This window comes from Elephas maximus, chromosome 13 (assembly GCF_024166365.1).
Source record: "Elephas maximus indicus isolate mEleMax1 chromosome 13, mEleMax1 primary haplotype, whole genome shotgun sequence".
NCBI classification, from domain to species: domain Eukaryota; kingdom Metazoa; phylum Chordata; class Mammalia; order Proboscidea; family Elephantidae; genus Elephas; species Elephas maximus.
This window is the reverse complement of record NC_064831.1, coordinates 80,451,570-80,475,708: the sequence shown is the minus strand read 5'-3', so window position 1 is coordinate 80,475,708 and position 24,139 is coordinate 80,451,570. Positions and strand designations below refer to the sequence as shown.

At 53.3% G+C, this 24,139-nt stretch overlaps 1 protein-coding gene across 4 annotated transcripts in view; it reads right to left on the bottom strand.

Annotated features, from left to right (window-relative positions):
• Positions 1-5,417: 5,417 nt before the first annotated feature.
• Positions 5,418-24,139, bottom strand: part of KLHL25 (kelch like family member 25) — a 47,036-nt gene continuing 28,314 nt past the window's right edge. For 2 of the 4 annotated variants that reach the window (XM_049905910.1, XM_049905913.1), the window contains exons 2-3: positions 18,729-20,532; positions 5,421-7,638 (exon numbers count right to left, since the gene is read on the bottom strand). In XM_049905910.1, coding sequence (XP_049761867.1) covers positions 18,752-20,521 — 1,770 coding nt within the window. In that variant the 5' untranslated portion in view covers positions 20,522-20,532 and the 3' untranslated portion in view covers positions 5,421-7,638; positions 18,729-18,751. Of the gene's footprint in view, positions 8,612-18,728; positions 20,536-24,139 lie in introns of all 4 variants that reach the window. The other 2 variants (XM_049905912.1, XM_049905911.1) reach the window with 2 other exon arrangements.

The window sequence follows — 24,139 nt, the reverse complement described above, 5'->3', positions numbered from 1 at the left end:
TCTCCACTGCCTCCTCCTGTTTAAACTTTTTTTTTTTTACTTTCAAAATCATATGGTTTGTTTTTTAAATTTTATCGTGCTTTAATTTCTCATTAAAAAATGTATACACATATTGTTTTGTGACATTGGTTACAATCTCCACAATGTGACAGCACGCTCTCCCTTTCTACCCCGGGGTTCCCAGTTCCTGTCCCTTCCTGCCTTTTCATCTTGCTTTTGGACAGAAGCTGCCCATTTGGTCCCATATGTTTGTTGGAACTAAGAATCATGTTCCTCACGTGTGTTATTTTTTGTTTTATATGCCTGTCTATGTTTAAACTTTTGATATCTGTTTTTTACAGAGTTGGGAGGAAGTCCTGGTGGCCAGGTAAGAGCGAAAAAGAAGAAAAGAAGCCAGAGGGGACGAAGTATACATTCATACCTGCTGGCTCTTCCCTGGCCACCTGGAAGTGCTGTGGTTCTGGTGGGCCCTAATATCCTGTTTGGACCTCAGTTTCCGGATCTGGGAAATAGGATCCTGGCCTCCGTGGATCTGCAAATGTGCACATAATTAAGGGCTCCAAACAGACTTAGCAAGCACTTCTCCAGACCCCAGGGCCTGAGGCTGGCCTCCCTCCTCCTTTCAAGGAGGATAACATCTGAAGTGAAACCCGGGAGCAGCTCTCTATAGCCATTGCCTGCCTGCTGGTGTCCCCACGCCAGGTCTGTCCTGAGGGAGCTCTGATGGGCCTCAGACAAGGAAGACACAGTGTAAATGTGGCGCTAGGCAGCCTGGCCCAGAGCTGGGGACCTACGCTGCTACACACACTGAAGCCTGACTGGCGTCCCCTGGAGTTGTATTCCAGGACAGCTTGAGGATTCCGAAGGGCCTAGGAAGAGGTCAGCATCACCACCAAGGAAGACTCCCCACTCCACACCTACCTGTCCAAGTCTCAGGGACAGCCTGAGGCTACGTGCACCTCCTCCTTCCCCACCAGGACCCAGAGAGGGGAGGGTTGCTGGGCTAGGGTGAGTCCTGGGCTGAGGGCTTCCCTCCAGAGCAGAGACACCATGGCCACTCTGTCTGGGTGGGACTCTCAAGCTCTCTGCGGAACCCTGTGCCCTTACACCCATGCTAAATCAGAACCTCCAGACCTTTCTGTGCTCTGAACCCCATGCTGAATCAGGGCTTCCAGACCTTTCTGTGCTCTGACCCCATGCCAAATCAGGAGCTCCAGACCTTTCTGTACTCTGGACCCGGTGCCAAATCAGGGCTTCTGGACCTTTCTGCGCTCTGATCCCATGCTAAATCAGAACCTCCAGACCTATCTGTGCTCTAGACCCTGTGCCAAATCAGGGCTTTTGGACTTTTCTGTGCTCTGAACCCCAGGCTAAATCAGGGCTTCTGGACCTTTCTGTGCTCTAAACCCCATGCTACATCAGGGCTTCTGGTCCTTTCTGTGCTCTGACCCCATGCCAAATCAGGGCTTCCGGACCTTTCTGTGCTCAGGACCCTTTGGTCATCTGGTGAAACCTGTGGGCACCCTCTCAGGAAGTTTTTAAATGCATAACATGTAATGTATGGTTTAACAAAAGAAATGTTTCAAATATTAGGCTGTTTTGAAAATATTAACAAATTTATGATATTACTAGTAATACCTGCGCTAGGTTACGAGATCTAGTGGCTGACGTAGTAACTGTAATCTGGAGACATGAGTGAGTGTAAATGGTTTTTCAAGATATCTACAATATGTAATGTCACATGAAAATATCTGTGTTTGTAACGTCATTGAAAATATCCATAGAGACAAAGTCACAGACTGCTGGTACCAATGGTTTGTCGTCTGCATTCCTAGTAGGAGAAAATGCTAAATATCAGTTAGGGGGTAGTGAAAATATAGGGTTTTTTCCCCATCCAAGAACATAAACCAGTTGAACAATTGCTGTCGACTTCAATGCATGGCAACTCCATGTGTGTCAGTGTAGACCTCCGCCTCTTACGGTTTTCAATGCCTGATTTTTCAGAAGTAGATCACCAGGCCCTTCTTCCAAGGCACCTCTGAGTGGACTCGAACCACCAAGCCTTCATTTAGCAGTGAGCTTGTTAACTGTTCACGTTTGCACCACCCAGGGACTCACGAACCCCCTGAATTGAACCCTTGAACCCCAAGCTGAGGATGCCTGTGGCCTCTCCAGACTTTTTCCTTGCCCGTCAATGAGGCAGAGCCACATTTCAAAGCCCGAGGAGCCAGCAAGGCAAGTGAGAGCCAGGGGCAGTACCATGCACACCCTGGGCCATTCACCCTGAATCTCCCCTGGCTCCCTGGGCAGGGCCTGACCTTGGACAGGTGCTGTGGGCTGCATCAGGTGGGGCTGGAGTCTATCCCAGTGGAGGAGCCACCCTGCCCCCACAGCATGGGCAGGAAAGCAGCTGGGGCTGCCTGGCCTCCAGGGAAATGAACCCGAAGGAGAGCTGCAGGATGGAGCCACTGGGGCCAGAACTGGGGCTGAGACATGATGGAGTCTGGAAGTTTCTTAGTGTGCAAAACCCACCCAGTGGTGACCACGAAGAACAAGGGCCCTTTCCACTCTCGCTCGTTAAAGACAATTGCTTCTTAAAAGCTTCCTTCCTTTCTCATTTTGATTTACAGCTTTGGGTGTTGAGCGAGGGATGGTCGATGGGTCTGGGCTCGTCCTCTCCAGCCAGTGCCAGACCAAAGAGGGGCCCTCTGAATGCGAGGAAACCTTGGCCGAGGAGCAGCGGGCAGTCTGCAGCTGGCTCCCTGCCCCGCCCGGGGACACGGCCTCCGTGGGCAGGCTCACAGGGTCCTGCAGCCTTGGAGGTGTTCCATCCTCCTTCCTGAACCGCCCGGCTGCTGCTGGGCAGGCTCACAGGGTCCTGCAGCCTTGGAGGTGCTCCATCCTCTTTCCTGAACCAGGCCCCAGCTGCTGCTGAGATGACTTTGACTCATGGTGACCCCATGTCAGAGTAGAACTGTGCTCCACAGGGTTTTCAGCGACTGATTTTTTCAGAAGTAGATCACCAGGCCTGCCATGCCTTTCTTCCAAGGCACCTCTGAGTCAACTTGAACCTGCAACCTTTTGGTAGGCAACTGAGCATGTTAACCATTTGCACCACCTAGAGACTCTGAATCAGGCCCCACAACCCATGAAAGCCAGTTGGTCATCCTGGGAACTGTCCCCATCACTGATGCCCTCCCCAAAGCCCCATCCCAGACTCAGCTTGACCCCTGGGAAGCCAAGAAACATGGAATTAGGCCTGCTGGGCAGGGACTGGGGGCATCCCCTACAATGTAGTACAGGCTTTAACAGAAATTTATTTTCTCACAGTTTAAGAGGCTAGAAGTCTGAATAAATTCAGGGCACTAGCTCTAGGGAAGGCTTTCTCTCTCTGTGGGCTCTGGGGGGAGGTCCTTGTTTCATTTCAGCTTGGGTTCCTTGGCGATCACATGGCCTGTATCTTCCCCTCTGTCTATGCTTCCTTCTCTGTGCTTAATCTGCTCTTTGTATCTCAGAGGTGGTTGGTTTAAGACATGCCCTACACTGATACGGTCTCCTTAGCATAGCAAAGGAAGTCCTATTCCCAAATGAGATTACATCCACAGGTATAGGGGTTTAGGATTTACAACACATACTACTGGGAGACACAATTCAATGTATAACAGTTGGTTTCAAATCCCAGTTCCACCATTTCACTAATGGTGACCATTCTCGCCGCATCAAGGGCTCTCTAGGTGCCAGGCATGGTTTTAGGGCTTCATGAAATTTTATCTCAATTCCTTCTGTTAGCCCTGCCACCATAACCCATACACTGGGGGAATGCAGGTTCGGAGAAGCTAAATGATTTATCCAAGCTCATACATACACAAGAGCACTGGGACCACCCAGTCAGTTCTTTTGTAACCCCAGACCAGATGGGGTTACTCTCTCCTTCATTAGTTAGAAATAGAGCCCAAGCTTTAGCTGGATACTTCCCAGGCTCCCTTGCAGTTAGGTGTGAATATGACTAAGTTCTCACCCATGGGGGTGCTGTGGAGAAGTCTTATGCCTGCAACTTCCGGGTCGTGCCCTTAAAGGGGCTTACCTGTCACTTCTTCTCCCCTTCCCACTGGCAGAAATGTAGATGGAATGGCAGGGGCTGGGGCAGCCACATAAAACCAAGAGACAGAAGCCTTGCATGGAAGACGGCAGAGCAACAAGATAGAAGGAGCCTGGGCCCCAACACTGCAGAGCCCCTTCATGTGCCTTGGACTGCTTACACTTACATGAAAGACAGCTCTGCCTCACTATTTTGGCTGTTTTCCCAGGGAACTGGAGGCCAACCCCCCAGCTTCTGATGCCACGTATCCAGAGCTCAGGCTTGTTCTTAGTGGGAGGAGGCCAGCGGGGAGGGTTAAGAGGGCATCTCCACCTTTGTGTTAACTTGCACCATACTTTTGAGATCCACCCACTCATTCAGGTAAGAATTAAATTTTATGAGAGATTTGATGTACTACCCTTCCTTGAGGAGTCCCTGGGTGGCGCAAATGGTTAAGTGCTCAAATGCTAGCCGAAAGGTTGGTGGTTCAAACCCACCCAGAGGCGCCTCAGAAGACAGGCCTTTGATCTGCTACTGAAAGATCATGGCCCTGAAAACCCTACAGGGCGGTTCTACTCTGCACCTCTGGGGTGGCCATGAATCAGAATCGACTCCTCGGCCACTAACAACAACCCTTACCTCAGCAATTGCGCATCCCCTCACACTTAGCAAAGCCCAGCTTGGAGTCTGTGGGCCCGCACAGCTGAGGACCACTAAGGGCAGTTGCCCTGCAGTCTCCACTGAGGTTTGGAGCACAGATGAGTCTTCTGGGTTGACAACCTTAGCACCCAACACCGGCACTGCCCTAATGACCTCCTTGGGCCCCCTGCTGTCGGAGGGCGGGGATGCTTTAAAGATGAGACCACTCAAGCAATGCACATCTGCCCACTTTACCTGTGGGCATGCAAAGATTAGCTTGTACACTTATGAAGTTACCTCGGAGGGGAGGGTGAGGTTGGCCAAAAAAAAAAAAAAAAAATTATCGTGTTATTTCTGTAAAAATACAGTAGTTGCATTTACAGTTCATCAATAGCTACAAAAAAAGCTTGAAGATGCAGGAAGACATGAGCATTATCGAGCAACTAATGAAAGGAAAACAGTTTGTATGGTCATGGTATGATAGCTGATATTAATTACAGAAGTAATTATGTCCACCTTAATGGCCTTTGAGCTACTTTCACACAAATGAGTGTCAACTGGAGGCTCTCAAAGCATAAATGTCTTGCCCATTGGAATGGATGGAATTACATTTTCAACTTGGAATCCAGAGCTCAAGGGTTTTTCAGGGAAGAATTACTGTCAGGAGAGGCAGACAGTGTAGGATTCTACACGCCCCCAACTCAAGGACTTCTGAGGCTAATTCAAATAATTCCAGAAAGCAAGGGAAATTTGTTCTCATTTGGGTGGCCTGCGGGGTGGGGGAAGGGCTGATGCAGACTTCAAACAGGGCTAGTGGAGAAGAAACCTAAATCTGCCCGTGCCTCACCTCCCCAAGACTGGTCCAAGCACCCAAAGGAAGCAAATAATTTTCTCAACTCTTTTATTAGAAAACTGAACAAAGCAACACAACTTTCAGGGAAAGCATCACCACGAGGCCCTTTGTGTGAAGTGTGTTTATGTCTACTATGCAGTTCCAACGGGGACATGGGCACCCAGATCCCTCCTGAAGGCCAGGGAGTGCTCTGGACCCACAGGGCATTGCCCAGGGTTTGTCAGGGCAGCCATCCTGGCACCGTGGCTCATGGGGCTTCTGGGTAAGGCAGTTTCCCAGGACAGGGGCCAACTGGCTTTGGGGTGGGCTGGGATCAAGCTGAGGGCAGGGGAAGCCAGCCTCCGACATGGACAGTCCGTAGGGATTGGAGAGCCTGGAGGCCAAATTGCTTTTGGCTCTGCCCACATGCGGCCAGGTGCACACCGGGGACCAGCCCAGCTAAGACGCCCACTCCCCACCCCAGATCCCCGGAAGCCTACAGGCCTGGCGCCTGCACAAAAGTAAGGCATTGTAAGGAGGGGGAACAAATTCTGGAAGTAATGGGCTTGTTACATCCCTGTCCCTCCCTCCCTCTCCCCCAGCAAGTCATTAAACCGGGTAGTGCACTTTGGAGCCACTGACCCTTAAGCACCCCCACAGCATTCCTCTAACAGCAGCAGCTTGGAGAGTACACAGGTTTGGGCACCAAGAGCCTGTCAAGCCCCCTTCTCCCTAAATGGTACACTGGGATGAGCCACAAACTCTGACAGTAGGTGTTAAGGCAGCCCCTGGCAGGAGCTGAGCTCCCTGGGAAGCCCAGCTGTTGGTGGTATGCTGGTGAGGGACCCCAAGGACCCAGGAGGTGAAAAAACGAACAAAGGTTTGGCAAGCCTCTTGCGACCAACCTTACTTTTCTGATCCAGGGAGCAAAAGGGGCCAGATCAGTGCTTGCTGGAGGCAAAGGTCGTGGGTCTGTGGCTGTCCCTGATGCCAAGATGAATCCGGCCCCGGCAGGTAGGGCCTGCTGCAGGTGCCCTGCTCTCCCCAGCTATCACCTGCTCCTGGTCTTGGAGGCCAGGTATGCTCTTCTGAAGGAGCCCCAAGGCTGGTGGCAGGTGTTGGGCTGGTAGGAGATGTGGTCATCACTGCTGCCCTTTATGGTGGGCTCTGAGGAGGGGAGTCAATGGGATGGCCCCCAAGGATGTTACCGCCTGTGCTGGCTTCCAGCCATCCCAGAGCCGTGAGTCCAGCTGTGGGGCTCGGGCTCCCTGCATGTGGTTGGATGTGGGGGGCGTTTTTTATCGCACCAGGCGGCAGCGTGGCTGGTGGGACTGGGTGGTGGCAGGGTTGCCGAGGGAAGGCTAGTCTCTGGGAATGGGTTGGGACTTAGAGGTCTTGGGTGGGGGGGAGGGGAAGGGCAGGCCAAAAAATGTCCCCTTTAACCTTAGGGAGTCTGGTGACATTTTCTAATCAAGCCTTGGGTTTTCACGGAGGGTTCTGCCTCTTATAAAATCCTGCCTTGATTTTTTTTCCTCAGCAACTTTCTGCTCTCACTCCTGGTGAACCCTGTTTGCTGAGGCCTGGGGCACCCTGTGTGGGTGACATCATAGCCCGTGACAGAGCAGCCCTGGAATCCAAGGCTGTGCCCTCAATGTTGCACGGCCTGCAGCCCAGCCAGGGCTGCCTAGCCCCACCAGCACCCCCACCCAGGGCTAGTCTTTGCACCTGGGGTCCTTGAACACTGCCCTCCAGGCCCCAGGCCAGGACGTGCTGAAAGAGAGGAACCCAAAGCTCTGCAGGAACTTTCTTCTCCAAACAGAAGTCCTAGGGTCAGCCCACGCTCCCTCCAGAGGTCCTCTTCCCCCGCAAACCACTGCAAACCTGAAGAGGCCTTGGGTGGGCACAAAGGAGGTGGAGCCTGCTCCTCTCCTGTCTAAAGCTCAGGACAGCCCCAAAGCTACTGCTCCCCAAACTGGTGGGCAGCTCCGGCCGCTAGGAGCGCTGCCCAGGGCTGGTCTGAGCTTCCTGTTCCGCAGACAGGGTCAAGGCCACTCCATGACAGCGAGGGCCGAGGAGAAACTCGTGGAGCCTGGGGAGGAAAAAGAGAGTGCATGAGTGTTCACACTGTTCTGTCCTAATATGGGACAAAATGATATACCGAGACACTGTGTGTAAGGGCTGAAGCGCAGACCTGGACATCAGACGACCTGGCGTGAGAATCTCCTGCTGTCGCGTCATCCAGAACAATTCAGTCACCTCCCTGAGCTGTGGTTCCCTCGCCTACAATGTGGGTATACTGCTCATCTGTCCATCCACCCATTCCAACCACATTCCCAGAAAACCCTCCATCTGGCAGGCACCGTGTGAGGCCCTCCCTGAGGACAGAGGGCAAACAGGTGTAGATATTGTCCCCATGGACGTTCCTCCAGTGGGAGAAACTGCAGTTTGTATAGACAAATATATACAGAATTACACAGAAGCACCACAAATATTAAAAAAGAAAAAAAGAGATTAGATCCGGGACCTTTATTTTGGTGAAGGATATAGGAAGGTCATTTAGGAAAAAACCTCCTGAAGAAGTGATATTTAACCTGAAAGATGGACAGGAGTTAGCTAGAGGAGGGGCACCAGCAGTCCAGATAGAAAGTTCGGGATGTGCAAAAGGTCCTGAGGTATGAATCTGGCAAGTCTGAAAATCTAAAAAACAGGCCAGTGAGGCGGGCACACAGTGAATGAGGGCAGATGAGGGATCAGAGAGGAGGAAGGCAGAGGAGGACATGGTCCGCCATGTTGTTAGGAAGAACACACGGGTCAGCACGTTCACTCACGCACTGGACAACTATTTACTGCATAGCAGGACACGGTGCGGGACAAGGTAGGTCAATCCCTATGTTCACGAAGCTCATACTCCAGGGTGTGTTCTTGATAAATGTAGGTAGGTAACCGCTCTGTCTGACCCTCAGTGTCTTCACATGGGAGATGAGGGTGGCACCTGCTGCCGAGATAGGTCCGGAGTCATCTAGTGCATGCCAAAGGCTTCGTGGAGAACATCTCTGAAGCAACTGATAAAAACAGATTTGCTGGTGTGATCATTTCTGAAGCCTAACCCACAACAACAGCTCGGTGTAACCCTAGCACGGCCGCAGGCAGGGATGTGGCTGGAGAGGCACATACAGGAAGTGAGGCCCTAGCCCAGAGCAGCAGCTCCTGAGAGGATCAAACTCAGAGCAGACACCCTGGGGCAGGGTGGGGAAGAGGGAAGCACTCAGAAAGACAGCAACGGAGGGACTAATCGCTCAGCCTCCACAGGCAGCCAAACCCCTATGGGGCATGTGGGGCTGAAAGCTAAAAGTAGGGGTTTCTATCTACCTTCTTTTTTAATTGTAAAATATATAACACAAAATTTGCCATTTTAACCATTTTTAAGTGTACAGTTCAGTGGCGTTTCTTATATTCACAGTATTGTGCAACCATCACCATTATTCCCAACAGGCTTTTATCACTCCAAACAGAAATTCTGTACACCTTAAGCAACAGCCTCCCATTTCCTCCCCCGCCCCAACTCTGGTAATTCCTGTCTCTATGACTTTGCCTATTCCAGATATTTCATATAAATGGAATCATGTACTTGTCCTTTTGTGTCTAGCTTATTTCACTCAGCATAATGTTTTCAAGATTCATCTACACTGTAGCATGTATCAGGACTTCATTCCTTCTTATTAACTGGGTAACATTCCATTGTATACACACACACACACAATTTTGTTTATCCATTCATTCATTGACAGACAATTGGTTGTTTCCATTTTGTGGCTATTGTGAACAACGCTGCAGTGAACACTGTTGTACAAGTGTCTGTTTGAACCCCTGGCTTCAATTCTTCTGAGTCTACACCTAGGAGGGGAATTGCTGGGTCATAAGGGAGTTCTAGGAGTCTCTGGATGGCGTGAACGGGCAAGCACTGAACCAGTAGCCAAAAGGTTGGCAGTTTGAACACACCCAGACCAGAGGGGCCTCAGAAGACAGGCCTGGCAATCTGCTTCTGCACACATGGAGTTGCCATGAGTTGGAATCGACTCAATGGTACCTACCAACAACAAGGTAGTTTTATGTTTAACTTTCTGAGGAACCGCCAAACTGTTTTCCATAGCCACTGTGCCATTTCACATCCCCACTAGTGATGCACAAGGGTTCCAATTTTTCCACATTCTCACCAACAGTTGTTATTTTCTGTTTTTGGATAACAGTCAGCCTACTACATGTGACATGGCATCTCATTGTGGTTTTGATTTGCATTTCCCTGATGACTAATGACACTGAGCATCTTCGTATGCGTGCACTGGCCATCCACATATCTTCTCTGGAGCAATGTCTATTCATGCCCTTTGCTCATTTTTAAATTGGGTCGTCTTTTTGTTGTTGAGTTGTAAGAGTTCTTTATATATGCTGGATATTAAACCCTTATGAGATATATGATTTGCAAGTATTTTCTTCCATTCTGTAGGTTGTTTTTGTACTTTATGATAATGTCCTTTAATGCACAAAGGTTTTTAATTTTTATTGTGCTTTAAGTGAAAGTTTACAAACCAAGTCACTCTCTCACACAAAAACTTATACACATCTTGCTATATACTCCCAGTTGCTCTCCCCCTAATAAGACAGCACATTCCTTCCCTCTACTCTCTATTTTCACGTCCATTCGGCCAGCTTTTGACTCCCTCTGCCCTCTCATCTCCTCTCCAGACAGGAGCTGCCCACATAGTCTCAGGTGTCTACCTGATCTAAGAAGCTAACTCTTCACCAGTATCATTTTCTATCCCACAGTCCAGTCCAATCCCTGTCTGAAGAGTTGGCTTTGGCAATGGTTCCTGTCTTGGGCTAAGAGAAGGTCTGGGGACCACGACCTCTAGGGTCCTTCTAGTCTCAGTCGCACCATTAAGTCTGGTTTTTTTATGAGAAAAAGTTTTTAATTTTGGTGAAGTCTAATTTATCTGTTTTTTTCTTTTGTTGCCGGTGTGTTTGGTGTCATTGCTAAGAATCCACTGCCAAATCCATGGCCATGAAGATTTACCCCTATGTCTTCATCTAAGAGTCTTATGGTTTTATGGGGTTTCTTTTTGAGGTAGTGAAAATGTTTTAAAGTTGACCTTGGTGATGGCTGCACACTCTGTCAATATATCAAAAGCTGTTGAGTTGTATGCTTTAAATGGGTCAATTTTATACTGTGCGAATTATATCTCAATAAAGCGGTTTCCAAAAAAACCTCAAACCAGGTACTCTGGAGTATGAGGTGGGGGGATGGAGGACAGGAAGGGATGTGGGTTCTCCCAAGGGGTCACATGGCACTCTCACATGTCCACCCACAATTTCAATGCCTGGTTCCGCATTTCCTCTGGTGAACACAAATGCCACGGGCTCAGAGGCGGCCCTAAAACCAAAGAGGCACACTGTGCCAGTGGAGACCAGATGATGTCCCCACACGCCGAGCTGCTGGAGGAAGGTCTCACGGTGGCACCAAGAGAGAGAAGTGAGGTTTCCCCGGCACAGGGGGCAGGAGCTCGGGGCAGCTGAGGTCTCCAGGAAGCTTGCACATTCAGTTCATTCCAAGAGGCAATACAGTCTGGGCAAAACATCAATTAATGGTGACAAGATGACTGGTTTTGTGGCTTCGGTCATATTCACCCTGTACATCTGCCTTGGCTTTGTAGTTGTGTAACATCTACAAACATAAGAAGCTTACATCCAGTTTTAAGTCTGTAATTATTTTGTAGGTTGCCACTAAGTCGGCTCTGACTCATAGGAACCGATGCATAATGGGACAAAACGCTGCCCGGCCCTGCACTATCCTCTCAGTCATTGGTATGTTCTAGCTCATTGCTGCAGCTGCTGAGTCAATACATTTCATTGAGGGTCTCCTTCTTTTTTGCTGACCCTCTGCTTTACCAAGCTTGATGTCCTTCTCCAGGAGTTGGTCCCTTTTGATACTATGTCCAAAGTAAGCAAGCCACTGTCTCGTCATCTTTGCTTCCAGGGTGCATTCTGGTAACATTATAATAAAAACAACTTAAGGAAGCACTGGGGACCTATGGAACCTTCTCCCGTTAAATGGAGCATACAGGTGTACCCTTCATTCACTTCATTCACTGGCTGCCAGTCCTACTGGCCATCCCCAGCATGGCAGGCTCCCAGATGTGTGGCTGAGCAGGGTGGCCACTGTTTTCTCAGTTGGGCCTGTAAAGGTGACCACTGCCCAATTCGCCCCAGCTCCTAGCAGGCAAAAAGCTGGGTCATTCTGAGGTTCTCTAAGATGGCAAACTGGAAACTCTGGGTCCTGGGCTCCTGCGGCCTCCTGCCCTGCCCCCTGCCCTCAGGACACCAGGCACTAATATGTGGCTCCCCTGAGGGCAAGGCCCCACTGCCACCCCCAAACTAAACCTGGAAGCAGCCAGCGTCAGGGACCCTGACCTGGGGGGTCACTCTCTCCCTCCACCCTGAGGTTCATCATCAGTCGAGCCACCCTTGCTTTTGGCACCATGGGCACAGGCATGCTGCTTCTCTGAGGCTTGTTCTCCTCTGAGCAGGGCTAATCCTCCACGCCTCAGAGTCAGCGAGCACCCCACTGCCTGTGTGTGCGGCTCACCGTCCTGTGGGTTGTCACAGAAGGTCCGACGCCAGACAGGGATGCGTCCACTTCCAACACCCAGCACAGGGCCAGCCGTGGCCAACACGAGCCAACTAAATGGCTGCATGGACAGATGGACAGATGGAGCTGGGCGCCTGTCTCTCTCGGCCATACCAGGCCCAGTGAAAGCTGGCCCATTGTGTGGGGACTGGTGAGAACCCTGAGGCCCGGGCTTTGTGGTTTCCTCTTTGTAGCCATTGAGCAGGACAGAATGTGCTTAATTGTTCTCCTCTGGCAGTGACCGAAACCCCTTGCAAGGCCCCATGAAGGACTAACAAGCTTGGCCTTTCCCAGAGGCACCACTGAAATTTCCTCCCTCCCCTCCTCCCCTCCCTGTCACCCCTCCCCAACAATGCCGACAGCAAGGAGACCACAAGCCCTCCCAGCCGGCTGGGCTGGGGGAAAGGGGAGTGGGGAGGGGAAAGCGGAAGACTTGGTGGGAGAGAAAGTGAATCCCACTTGGTGGGTAACCCAGAGAGATGGATGCCCAATCCAGGCACCTCTTGGCCACCACTGGCTGTTGTCCCCTGAGGTTACGGGCCCTGGACATGACACTGGGGCTGGGGAGGCTGGCCCTGGGAGGTCCTGCCTGCTCTGTTGTCAGGGCAGGTCTGCTCACACCCTGCTCCTAGTCTGAGCCATAAATGTGATGCCAACTCCCACCCGTCTCAGTGGCCACATCTGTATAGCAGTACCTATGACAGTTTTGAGAAGATTCAATGGAGTAATGACAACAAGCACTCAGCCCAGAGGCAGGCACCCACCAAGGGTATAGAACAGTCACCAAGACGGAACTAAAGCACTGTGGGGACAAGAGAGGGGTGTCATTCAGGTGATAAGGAAAGGCTGGGAGTGGGGGGACCTCTGGCTGTCTGGCTCTTAAAACTTAAGCCAGAGTGGTTGTCATGGATTGAACTATGTCCCCCCAAAATAAGTGTCGACTTGGCTAGGCCATGATTCCCAGTATTGTGTGGTCGTCCTCCGTTTTGTGATGTGAGGTAACTGTCCTATGAGCTGTTAATCCTAATCTCTGCCTGTAGTTAACGAGGCAAGATTAGGTTATGTTAAAGAGGATTAGGGTGGGATGCAACACCCTTACTCAAGTCATATCCCTGGGTTTCCCTGGGATGTGGCCTGCATCACCTTTTATCTTACAAGAAATAAAAGGAGAGAGAACAGAGAAAAGAAGAGAGAGACCTCCTACCACCAAGAAAGAAGAGCCCGGAGAAAAGCGTGTCCTTTGAACATGGGTTCCCTGCGCGGAGAACCTCCCAGACCTAAGGGAAGATTAACGCCGAGACACACAAAGGTCTCCGAGGAATGCTGGGCCCACAGATACTGAAAGGAGACAGGGATCTTCCCCCAAGACCAACAGACAAAGAGAGCCTTTACCTAGAGCTGGAGCCCTGAATTCAGACTTCTTACCTCCTAAACTGAAAGAATACATTTGTTTGTTAAAGCCACCCAACTTGTGGTATTTCTCTTACAGCAGCACTACCTGGCTAAGACAGTGCTGTTTCTACAGAAGCAGGAGGTATAGCTAGAGACCTGAGAGTCAGGAACGCTCTCAGGGATCCAGGCGAGCTGGGTTTACCAGAACCCTAATTCTGTTGCCTGGCAGGGGGAACTGGGACAGCAGGGGGAAGCTGGTAGGAAACTATTCTCGGGCCATCCACCAGCTGAGGCACTGGGCCAGGGGTTCCAAGGCACACCCATCTGGGTGAGGGAGTGAGTGGTCCATCGTGGGGAGTGGATGGGGAGAGCAGCAGGCTGCTGCATTTCTGCCCTGCCTGCCTCAATCCTACTCAGGGTGCTATGCCCCTGAAATACCATTTCCTTAAAATGCTGTTTTGACCCAGTTTTGATGCCCCTTCTTGAGCAGCTGATTGCGTTCAGTTTCCAACCACTCCTCTTATCAGGTTCTCATACTCTTGGGCCACTAGGTACCCATCCTAACTGTCCTGGGGCCAGGTACCCAATGCCCAAACCTTATGAAGACCAGGAGACCTCATTAACCCCACCCTTCTTGTCATACATAAGCATGTCCTACAATTCCAGCTTGTTGCCTTGTCCCTGGGTACAATCCCTGGGTGGCCCTGCATCATGGCATGCCATGCCTCCTTGTCTCGGGGGACTGCGAGTGTAACAAGCCTGCTTCCTTTTCCTGGCCTCGCTGACTCCTCTTTCCTGCCACGCACCTGCCTTACTTACTCTCTCTTGAATCTGCTCGAGGAGCCCCTGTTCCAGGGCTCAAGCCCCGTCCTTGCTGCCTTTCCACCGAGGGCTAAACCTCAGGTCCTGGCCTGAGGCACTGCCAATTGGAGGCCCCTCCTCCTGCTCAGTCCTGGCAACACCACAAGGGCCACCTGAGCAGCAGCAGAGAGGGGTCAGCTTCCTGCCGAAGCTGCGCCACTAACCACAGAAGGACCCGAGAACTGGGGAGAGCCAGGCTCACCCTGAGCGTCAGCTTCCTGCCCCAAGGCTGTGCCATGGGCCTTCCCCAGAGAGCCCAGCTCAGGCTTACGCCTTGGAAGAAGGCCCCAGAGACTGCTGAAACGGTCCAGGTGGGAGAGGCTGGACACAGGAGAGGCTGTGCAGAGCGTGGGAACAACACAGGCCCGTCTGTCCATCAGGAAAGAGGCCGGAGCTTGAGTGAAATAAGTCAGGCACAAAAGGATGGACATTACATGACCTCACTTATATGGAAGACCTAAACCCATTGCCATTGAGTGGATTCCGACTCATAGCGACCCTATGGGGCAGAGTAGAACTGCCCCATAGGATTTCCAAGTAGTGGCTAGCAGATTTCAACTGTCGACCTTTTGGTTAGCAGCCATAGCTCTTAACCACTGTGCCACTAGGGGTCCTTGAAATACCTAGACTAGGCAAATGCATAGAAACCAAAGGTTATTAGTGGTTACCGGAAAGGGGGGATGGGAGGGGGAAATGAGAAGTTACTGCTGAAGGGGCACCAAGCTTCTGTTAAGACATTGTTTATGGGGTACTGTGTTTCTGTTAAGAGGAATAGAAAAATCTGGAAACAGTGGTGACCATAATTAATGTCACTGAATTGTATACATACAAATGGTTGAAATGGCAAATGTTTTGCAATATATATTTCACAATAACAATGACGATAGAAAACAAACTTCATGCAGCTCTGGGAGGGAAGGTCCGGTATGGCTTTGCAGTAGGAGGCAGGGTTGGCTTGGTCTGTGCAGTTAACCTCTCTGTGCCTGCTTCCTCATTTCTTAAAAGGGGATGCAGGCAGCACCTTTGCTGAGGACTAAACCAGGTACCATAGAGCTGACCCTGACTCCTGATGAGCCCATGTACGTCAGAGCAGAAGTGTGCTCCACAGGGTTTTCAATGGCTGATTTTTTCAGAAGTAGATCATCACCAAGCCTTTTTTCAAAAGTGCCTCTGGGTAAACTCGAATCGCCAACCTTTGGTTAGTAGCTGAGCTCATGAACAGTTTTCACCAGCCAGGACCTCCTCAGTGAGGACTGGGGAGGGCTGGAGGAGACAAGGCCTGGGCTGCATTCGGCCCAGTGCAAGGGCAGTGACTACTGTGGTGGGGGAGGCTTTTCTAGTGGGAGGGGCTGCACCAGGTGGCATGGAGAGGCCCTTGCCGCACAAAGCACTCCAAAAGCATTATCGTCACCATCCTCCTCCTCCTCCTCACTGTCCCTTGTAGAAGCTGACTCTAAACCATGCACCTCATTTGACCCCTTCTATTCATGACAATGAGCAATATGACCATTCCTGTTTTCCAGAGGGGAAGACTGAGGCCAAGGAAAGTTAAGTAACCTGTCCAGGGTCAAGCAGCCAGGAAGAGTCAGAGCTGAGAGGTGATGCTTGCTTCCCTCCCAGGAGCCCTGAATCAGGGAAGTTCCCAGAAAAGTAAAGGGTTCACTGGGTCCTGCTGACCTGCCCCAGCCCCATCAGGCAGGGAGGGCTGGAGGGAGACTCTGTTCCAATCTGGGGGGTGGGCAGCCTGTCCCTGACCCTGCTTGTAGAAGAAGTGCCCTCAGGTACCCCCAGGAGGGGCGATGCCAGACGTATCAGAGCTGTCAGAGGCCATCAGCAGGGAAGCGGAGGTGGAACGAGGGCCCTCTGCACCCCACCCCCACAACCTGGCCCTGGGCTGGGCTAGGCTGGCCTGAGGTGGGAGGAACTTCATTCACTACAGGTGACCACCCCCCAGGTTCCTAAATAACCTAGACAGTAAAAACAGAATTAATGCTGAAATGCCAACATCCTCTTTGAAGCCTAACTCCCCAGAGGACCAAGAAATTTGCTAGTCAGATTTTTCTCCCAAAGAGGAAAAGAACAGATTTTTAAAAAGAGAACAAAGCCACACTGCTACTATCCAGGCTGGCTTGGAGGACACCAACACCCTGTAGTTACCGCCCCACTGCCAATGGGATGCCTCTGGGCTTTCCGCCTGAGTGTACCCCTTTAAGGGACTCGAAGGTTCCGCTGGATTTGATTTAATGGCTGAAACATCAGATTCCATTTAGTGGCAATCCCAGCTAAGCAGGAGTGCTTTGGCTCCTGCAGAGCTTTCAGCATTCTGTCAGCAGCTGCTGGCTGGTGGAGAAAATTAATTCTCAGTTCAGGTCAGCCCTGGTGGGGTTCCTAGGGCCTGAGCACACGAGATAGCTGGAGAAGGAGAGCCTTGGGGCCACAAAGGAAGAGGGGCCGAAGGGGTGGGGCCCTCTTGGCACGACTTCTGGTGTCAGGTGGGCAGAGGTGGGGCCTTGGTGAGTCACCAGCCCAGAAGGCCCTTCTTCCCCAGTCTTGTCTTGGGCCTGAGGTAACAAGAGCAGCCCCTCATCGTCTTCCACCCACCCAGCTTCTTAAAGCCCCTAGGGACCCCTGCTTCCCTGCACCCCTACCCTCGGGTCCCTGACCTCACAGCCCTAGGGGTTAAGGACCTGCTGCCTTCACTCCCAGGCATGGGGGACCTGTGGGGAGGCTAAGAATGGGACATGCGAGTGACATGGCCCCTCAGCCCCTGGTGTTTCCCAGAAGCTGTCTAGAAGTGCCTATCAACCCGTTCCCCAGCTCTGTGTGGCCACTCCGCCCATCACCCAGTCACAGTCCTCACCCCTTGAACTGTTGCACAGGTGGTGAGGATGCCTGTTTCAGCCTCAGTACTGGACTCTGATCCTGTCCCCAGAAGGGGCAGCACCAGGCTAAACTGGTCCTTCCTGGCCCTCTCCTTTCTGCCCATCTGTCTCTTCACTCGTGCTCACACATCCCTCCTCGTTTCTCCCTGTCCCTCCCCTCACTCTCCAAGTGCCTGAACGTCGCTTGCTCTCCCTCCTGCCCAGGAGTGCTGTGTCTATGGTGGTGGAGCTAAGTAACTCACCATGCAGCACGCCCTGCTCTGAGGCCGGCAGGGTGGCTTCCCTCAATCCATATGCCCACTCTACGCAGAGGGAACACTCCATTTGTAGAGGGCAGGCGACAGAGGGCCCCTTGCACTCATACACTGGGCGGCACACAGCCAGCCTCAGGACAGGCAGGACTCAAAGCCAGGGCCCCAGCACCTTCCCCAGCCATGCCAAAAGCACTAACACCCACCTTGAGCCAGGTGTGCTCATCACTGTGCACACTGGAGCACCTAGGGAGCTTTAGCTGACTGATGCCTAGGCCCCACCCACTGATTTAACTGGTCCAGGGTGTGACCTGGGTTTTAGGATTTTTTAAAAGATCCTCAGGGGGTTCTAATGTTCAGCCAGGTTTGGGAACCGGGAGCGCCGGTGGTGGAGTGGTTAAGAGATCAGCTGCTAACCATAAGATCAGCAGCTCAAATCCTTCAGCTGCTCCTTGGAAACCCTATGGGGCAGTTCTACTCTGTCCTATAGGGTCGCTGTGAGTTGGAATCGACTAGACGGAAATGGGTTATAGGTACTGGTGCAAATGGTTAACGTCCTCGGCTAGCTAACAGAAAGGTTGGCAGTTCGAGTCCACCAGAGGCACCTTTGGAAAAAATGCCTGGTGATCTAACTCTGAAAAAATCAGCCACAGAAACCCTATGGAGCACAGTTCTACTCTGACACACATGAGGTGGCCATGAGTCATGGCTGACTTGACCGGAACTGGCCTGGCACTAGTCTAAGGGTGCCCTCACTGTTTTACAGAGGGGTAAATAACATGCTCAAGGTCACCTCCAGGTAAGAGGCGGCACTAGGATTCGGCCTCAAAGCTGAGAAAGGGACAAGGATACACCGGACACCTGCCATCCCATGTAACCTTCTCTGCAAACCTGCAACCGTTACCTAGCTAAAACCTGTTGCCACTGAGTCGATTCAGACTCACAGCCATTGTACAGGACAGAGTAGAACTGCCCCATAGGGTTTCCAAGGAGCTGCTGATGGGTTCAAACTGCCAGCTTTTTGGTTAGCAGCCGAAAGCTTAACCATTGTGCCTAGAGTGGGAAAACGCACTTTCCCGCTGGCCCTCCTGCAGCCCCCGGGGAGCCTCACCTGGCTGACTCCGCAGGTGCTCCTCAGGCGGGCAGGTGCTTCCAGGTGCTGACAAAGGCTGTGGGGATGAGTGAGTAGGGCACAGTGGTGATGCAGTTCCACGTGTCCGAGGTGGGGTCGTAGCAGTCCAGGGTCTTACACCGCTGGGTCCCAAAGTAGCCCCCTACCACATAGAGCTTGTTGCCTGAGGCCAGGGCGTGGCAGGACATGCGCTTGGCGGTCATGTCCCCGATGCGTGTCCACTGAGTGGTCTCGCAGTCGAAGCGGTAGGCTGAGGCGGCCGTGAACTCCGTGTCGCCCCCCATGATGAAGATCTGGCTGCCCAGGACGGCCGCGGCTGTGTAGCGCCAGGGCTGGGGGCATTCGGCCTTGATGTTCCACCGGTTCTCGGCGGGGTCGTAGCACTGCACTTTGGACACCATGTCCCGGTGAATGCTGGTGCCTCCGAACACAAAGAGCTTTAGCTTGGCGCTCACCACTGCAGCGTTGCTGACGCCATCCCGCAGCGGGGCCACCATTGTCCACTTGTTGGCTGCAGGGTCATACTTCTCTACCTGCTTCAGGGACACGGACGGGGAGGCTGGGAAGACGCCGGCCAGGGACGTGTGGCCACCGACCACGTAGAGGCAGTTCTCCAGTTCGGCTGAGCCATGGCCGAAGCGGGCGATGAGCATGGGTGCTGCCTTGGACCACTCCTCGTGGACCGTGTCGTACACCCACACGTCCTTGGAGACGCCGTTCTCGGAGCCCCGACCCCCCGTCACGTAGACCTTACAGCCAATGGCTGAGGCGCTGAACTCCTTCCGCGGGCTGGGTAGGTCTGCCTTGGGGATGATCTCCTTGGCCTTGTGGTCCACCTGGTAGATCTTGTCACACATGAAGGTCTGGCCTCCCAGGATGAGCAGCGTGTGGCCTGCCTTGCGTGGCCGGGCACAGGGGCTGGTGACCACCCCGTCGTTCTGCAGGATCTTGGTCTTGCAGCACAGAGCCTCGTCCAGGATGAGCTTGGTGCGCTCGTCCGCCAGGATGCGGTCCTCACCCAAGAGGGCCTCCTTGAGGCAGTCGGATGGCAGCAGAGCCAGCCGCACGCTCCGCAGCAGCTCGGGCAGGTGCGCCTTCCGCTGCTCCAGGTCGTGCCTCACCCACTGCAGGACGGCCTCGAAGACCACTCGCTCGTCCTCTGTCTCCAGCTCATCGCTCGATGTGAGATCCAGCAGGGTGTCCTTGGATAGGCTGTTGAAGTCCTCGCTCTGCCGCACCGTCTCAAAGTGCACCAGGCACATGCGCCAGGAGAACTCATACAGCCGGCGGCACTGGTGGGCATCCGACAGTAGCATCATGCCCAGGCAGTTGGAGGGCAGCAGGTTCTTCTCGAGGAACTCGGCGGCGGCGTCCCGCACGTCGTGGAACTGCAGCATGTCACCCGCCTCCAGCAGCGACTCGGCGTTCTCCTCGTTGATGGCGATCCGGGAGGAGTAGGCAAAGTCCAGCAGCAGCTCCAGCACCTCAGGGTGCAGGTTGTCCTGGAAGTTGACCGTGTCGTCCCGGCTCTCCCGGAGGCCGTGGCTGAACATGGCCTCGAAGTAGCGGCTAGAGGCGGCGAGCACGGCGCGGTGACAGGGGAAGGCACGGTCACCGGCCCAGAGTGTGACGTCGGTGAACATGCGGTGCTTCCGCAGCGTGTTGAGGTGGGCCAGCACACAGTCGGGGTGGGAGGCCTTGTGGAAGAGCGTGATGTTCATGGAGCCCGTGCTGCTCCGCGACTTGCGGGTCTCGTGGACGCTGACGGACATCGTGAGCCAATCTGCTGGGGGAAGCAAAGCCCAGGGTGAGAGGAGCCACTAGTGAAGGCAGCCTGGTGCTACCCGTCTGTCCTCACGTCAGCTCAGTCTTGAGCCCCAGCCCTGTCCCTCCTCCCTGCTCAGTTCTCCAACCCAAGCTCCCTCCAAGGACAACACGGGCATTTGAGAATGGCTGCACTTCTCCTCGGCCATTCAGAAACCACCCTTCTTGCTGTCTTTGACCTGGAGATGAGCCTTCCACTGAGGTGAGCGTTACACGGGGCTGCCTTCCACAATGATGAGAAAAGGCAAATGGCAAGCACTCGTCAGGGCAGCACTAAGTGGTGTGTACACTCAACCATATTTTTATTGTTAACCCATTCTGTAGCTGGGGACGCCTAGGCTCAGAGGCAACGTGGCCACCCAAAGTGCAGGAGCCAGGATTCACACCCAGCAGGCAGCTCTAAAGCCCATTTCTGGCCTTCCACTGGCCCATGGAGACTACCTCCTGTGGGGTTTGCTGCGGGAGGCTTTTGAAACCAGGTTCCTGAGAAGCTAGGCACCCAGTTTATAGGCTCCTTTGCTACCAGGAGACTGTGTCCATAGCCCCCCCTCCACTCAAAAAGATCCCCAAGAGCTGCTACCATGGCCCAGACACTCAGTGCAGACAAGTCCTCTGAATCTGGGGGTCTGCAGAGTCCCCTTGACTCAGCTGGGGTGACGAGCATGAGCTCGGGGTGAGGCTGCTGACCAGTGGCTCAGCCCATAAGGTACCTGCTCCATTCCAAGGTCCCAATGGGAAGCCAAGGCAAGGGCCCAGGAGTCACAGCCAGAAATGCTAAGACCAAGAATTGGCCAATCCAGATTGGCCTCAAGCAAAGCAGCCAGAAAACTGGGAGCCACTGGAGCCTCACTGGCTCTGTTGGGTGCCCCCACCTCCCTGTCCGCCCACATTACAGCCTGGAGGCTGGGTGCTCCGAGCTGCTCCTCGATCAGGAAGATGCAGGCGCATCCTGGCTTGAAGGTGGGTGATTCCCAAGCATTTTCATTCGAGTCCAGCCCATACAGGACCAAGGACCTTGACTTCCTGCCGTGGGAACAAGGCTCTGCCAATAGGCCAGCAAAAGCATACTTCTCAAGAAAAAGTGGCCAAAAAGCACTTAGCACTAGGCCAGGCCCCCCAAAGCCTGTGCTGCCTCCTTCCCACTAGTCACGAGGCCAAAAAATGGTCTACTTAATAATAATCTGGTAAAGGAAGGAAGCGATTTCATGCTTCAATGAAATTTTAAACTAGTGTCCGACTGCACTGCCCCCTCTCACACTCCCCCCTAGAGAGGACCCAAAGAAGCCGCAGGCTGACGTGATTACTGCTGCCTAGGCAGTGCCCCTGTGCCTGGGCTCCTGGTGGGCCAGTGATGGGGCCTGGCCTTGCTGCTCTGGCCCCTAAGACCCAGGCTGGGCAGACTGGAGGGTTGGGACCTGTTTGCTGGACGGCAGGACACTGTTGTCCAAACCTGCCCCTGGACACATGGCCCCCTGACTCCGAGGTGAGCCTACCCAGAGGTATTACTGAGGGGCCGAAGGTCTCAGGAGACTGGCCGGGGCCCTGTGTCCTCAGCAGGATCCGATACCAGTGCGGAGGGTGGCATGGGACAGGATGAGAGTGCTGGACCCCACGGAGGTCCAGGCTCTGCTCCCCATCCTGGGGCACACCTCCCTGCTCTCTGTACCTCACTCTTCTCTCCTGTCCTGCTCAGGCCTCCCTGGTTCCCTCATTGGAAAATTATTTACCAAGCGCCTCCTGTAAGCCAGGCCCCGGGACGGGGTGTCCGGGTCACAGGGACAGGACAGGCTATGCTGCCAACTCGGACCCTTATTGCCCAATCTGAATTTCGGACCCTGCCACACGTTTCTCAAACCTTCCTGTGATTGCGAAATTCTCATTCCCCCTTCTTCCACCCCCTTAATTGTTGGACACTTTCCCAAATAAGGTCGTCTGCCTGGTGACCCTGTCCTGCCCCACCCCACGGCCTCTGCTGTGCGAAGCACTGTGTCCAAGGTGTGGCCTTTGCTCTGAACACCACACTGGAGAAGTGGGCTCAGGGCACCGAAAACCAGGCCTCCAGTGGGGTCTCTGGGACTCCAAGGCATTTTCACAGGTCCCACCTGCTCTGGGTGCCTGAGTGCCTCCCACACCTGCCCTGCCCCACCCCAACCAGCCAGGGAGCCAGGCCACCCCAAACTTGGGCTAAGCACCACCTGGAATGCCTAAGCTCGGCTACCCCAGATGTACGCACGCCTTCTCTCGTGCTCCTTTTACAGACAACCTGGGTTGGAATCCCAAATCTTCACCTGCTCATCTATGGCCCTGTGACCAGGAGAGGGGTTCAGTGAGTTTCAGAGGGCCTGGTGTCCCCACACTGCCAACCACATGGGGAGATATTTCCAGTCCCACCAGGAAAAGGCCTCTGGGTTTTCTGGACTGGGTGCTTCCCTTGAGTGGCACGCTTCCCTCTCTCCAGGCCCCCTCAGGTGTCCCGAGTCCACGCTGGCAGGGCAGCTGACACTGGAAGCTGTGGGGTGAGGGCTGGGCTTGGCCTCTACCCAAGACGGTTTTGTTACCAGGCTGTCCTGCGAGGGTATTGATGCGGAGGCTTCCTATCGAGGGGGTTAAAGGTGGGACAGGAATGCAATGGTTAAGTGCTCAGCTGCTAACCAAAATGCTGGAGGTTCGAGCCCAAGCAGAGGCACCTCGGGAGAAAGGCCTGGCAATCTACTTCTGAAAAATCAGCCACTGAAAACCCTATGAAGCACAGTTCTATTCTGGCATGGGATCGCCATGAGTCAGAGTCAGCTAGACGGCAACTGGGAACCAGTTAACTGTGGGACAACCAAGCTGCAGACTGAGAGCACCATAAAGTGGGCCAAATCCACACAGAGCAGCCATGCTTGTCCTGAGAACAAGGGAAAGCAGTGCCCTTTCCATGCCCAACACTGAGCAGGCAGCCCCAGGGCCCCAGAGCCAGCCCAGTGACCGGCTCAAATCAAGGCCAAAAATGCCCACCGGCTTACACAAACTTCCACACAGCCAAAGAACCGGAGGCTCGACAAGCACCCCAAGCAGGGTTCCCGCTCCCAGCAGCCGCTTCCTGTTTTTCTACCTCTTCTTTAGGTGGGCAGCTGACCCCTGAGCCAGTCTCCCAGGGACAGTAGCCGCTCCTTCACTGACTCATGCCAGCCTCTGAGCTAAGTGATCTAGACACACAACCTCATTTCAGTCGCTCCACAGCTCCATAAGGTGGAGAGGATCACTGTCCCCAACTTACAGATGAGGATGCCAAGGTCAGAGACATTAACTTCCGTGGCCCAGGGCACACAGGTTGCGAATAGGCAGAGCCACAATTCTCCACTCAGGCCCACAGTCCCTAAGACTGTGCTCAGCTCCCAGCTCTCAGTGTAGGAGGTGTCCGTCACCTAGGCCCAGGCAGAGGGATGCCTGGCTGCTGTGTTCTTCCCCTCAGGCTCCTCACCTGGAGCACAAATACCTGGACATCTAACAGTTAACCAGTTGCCCTCGAATTGACTCCAACTCACGGCGGCCCCGTGTGTGTCAGAGTAGGACAGTGTTCC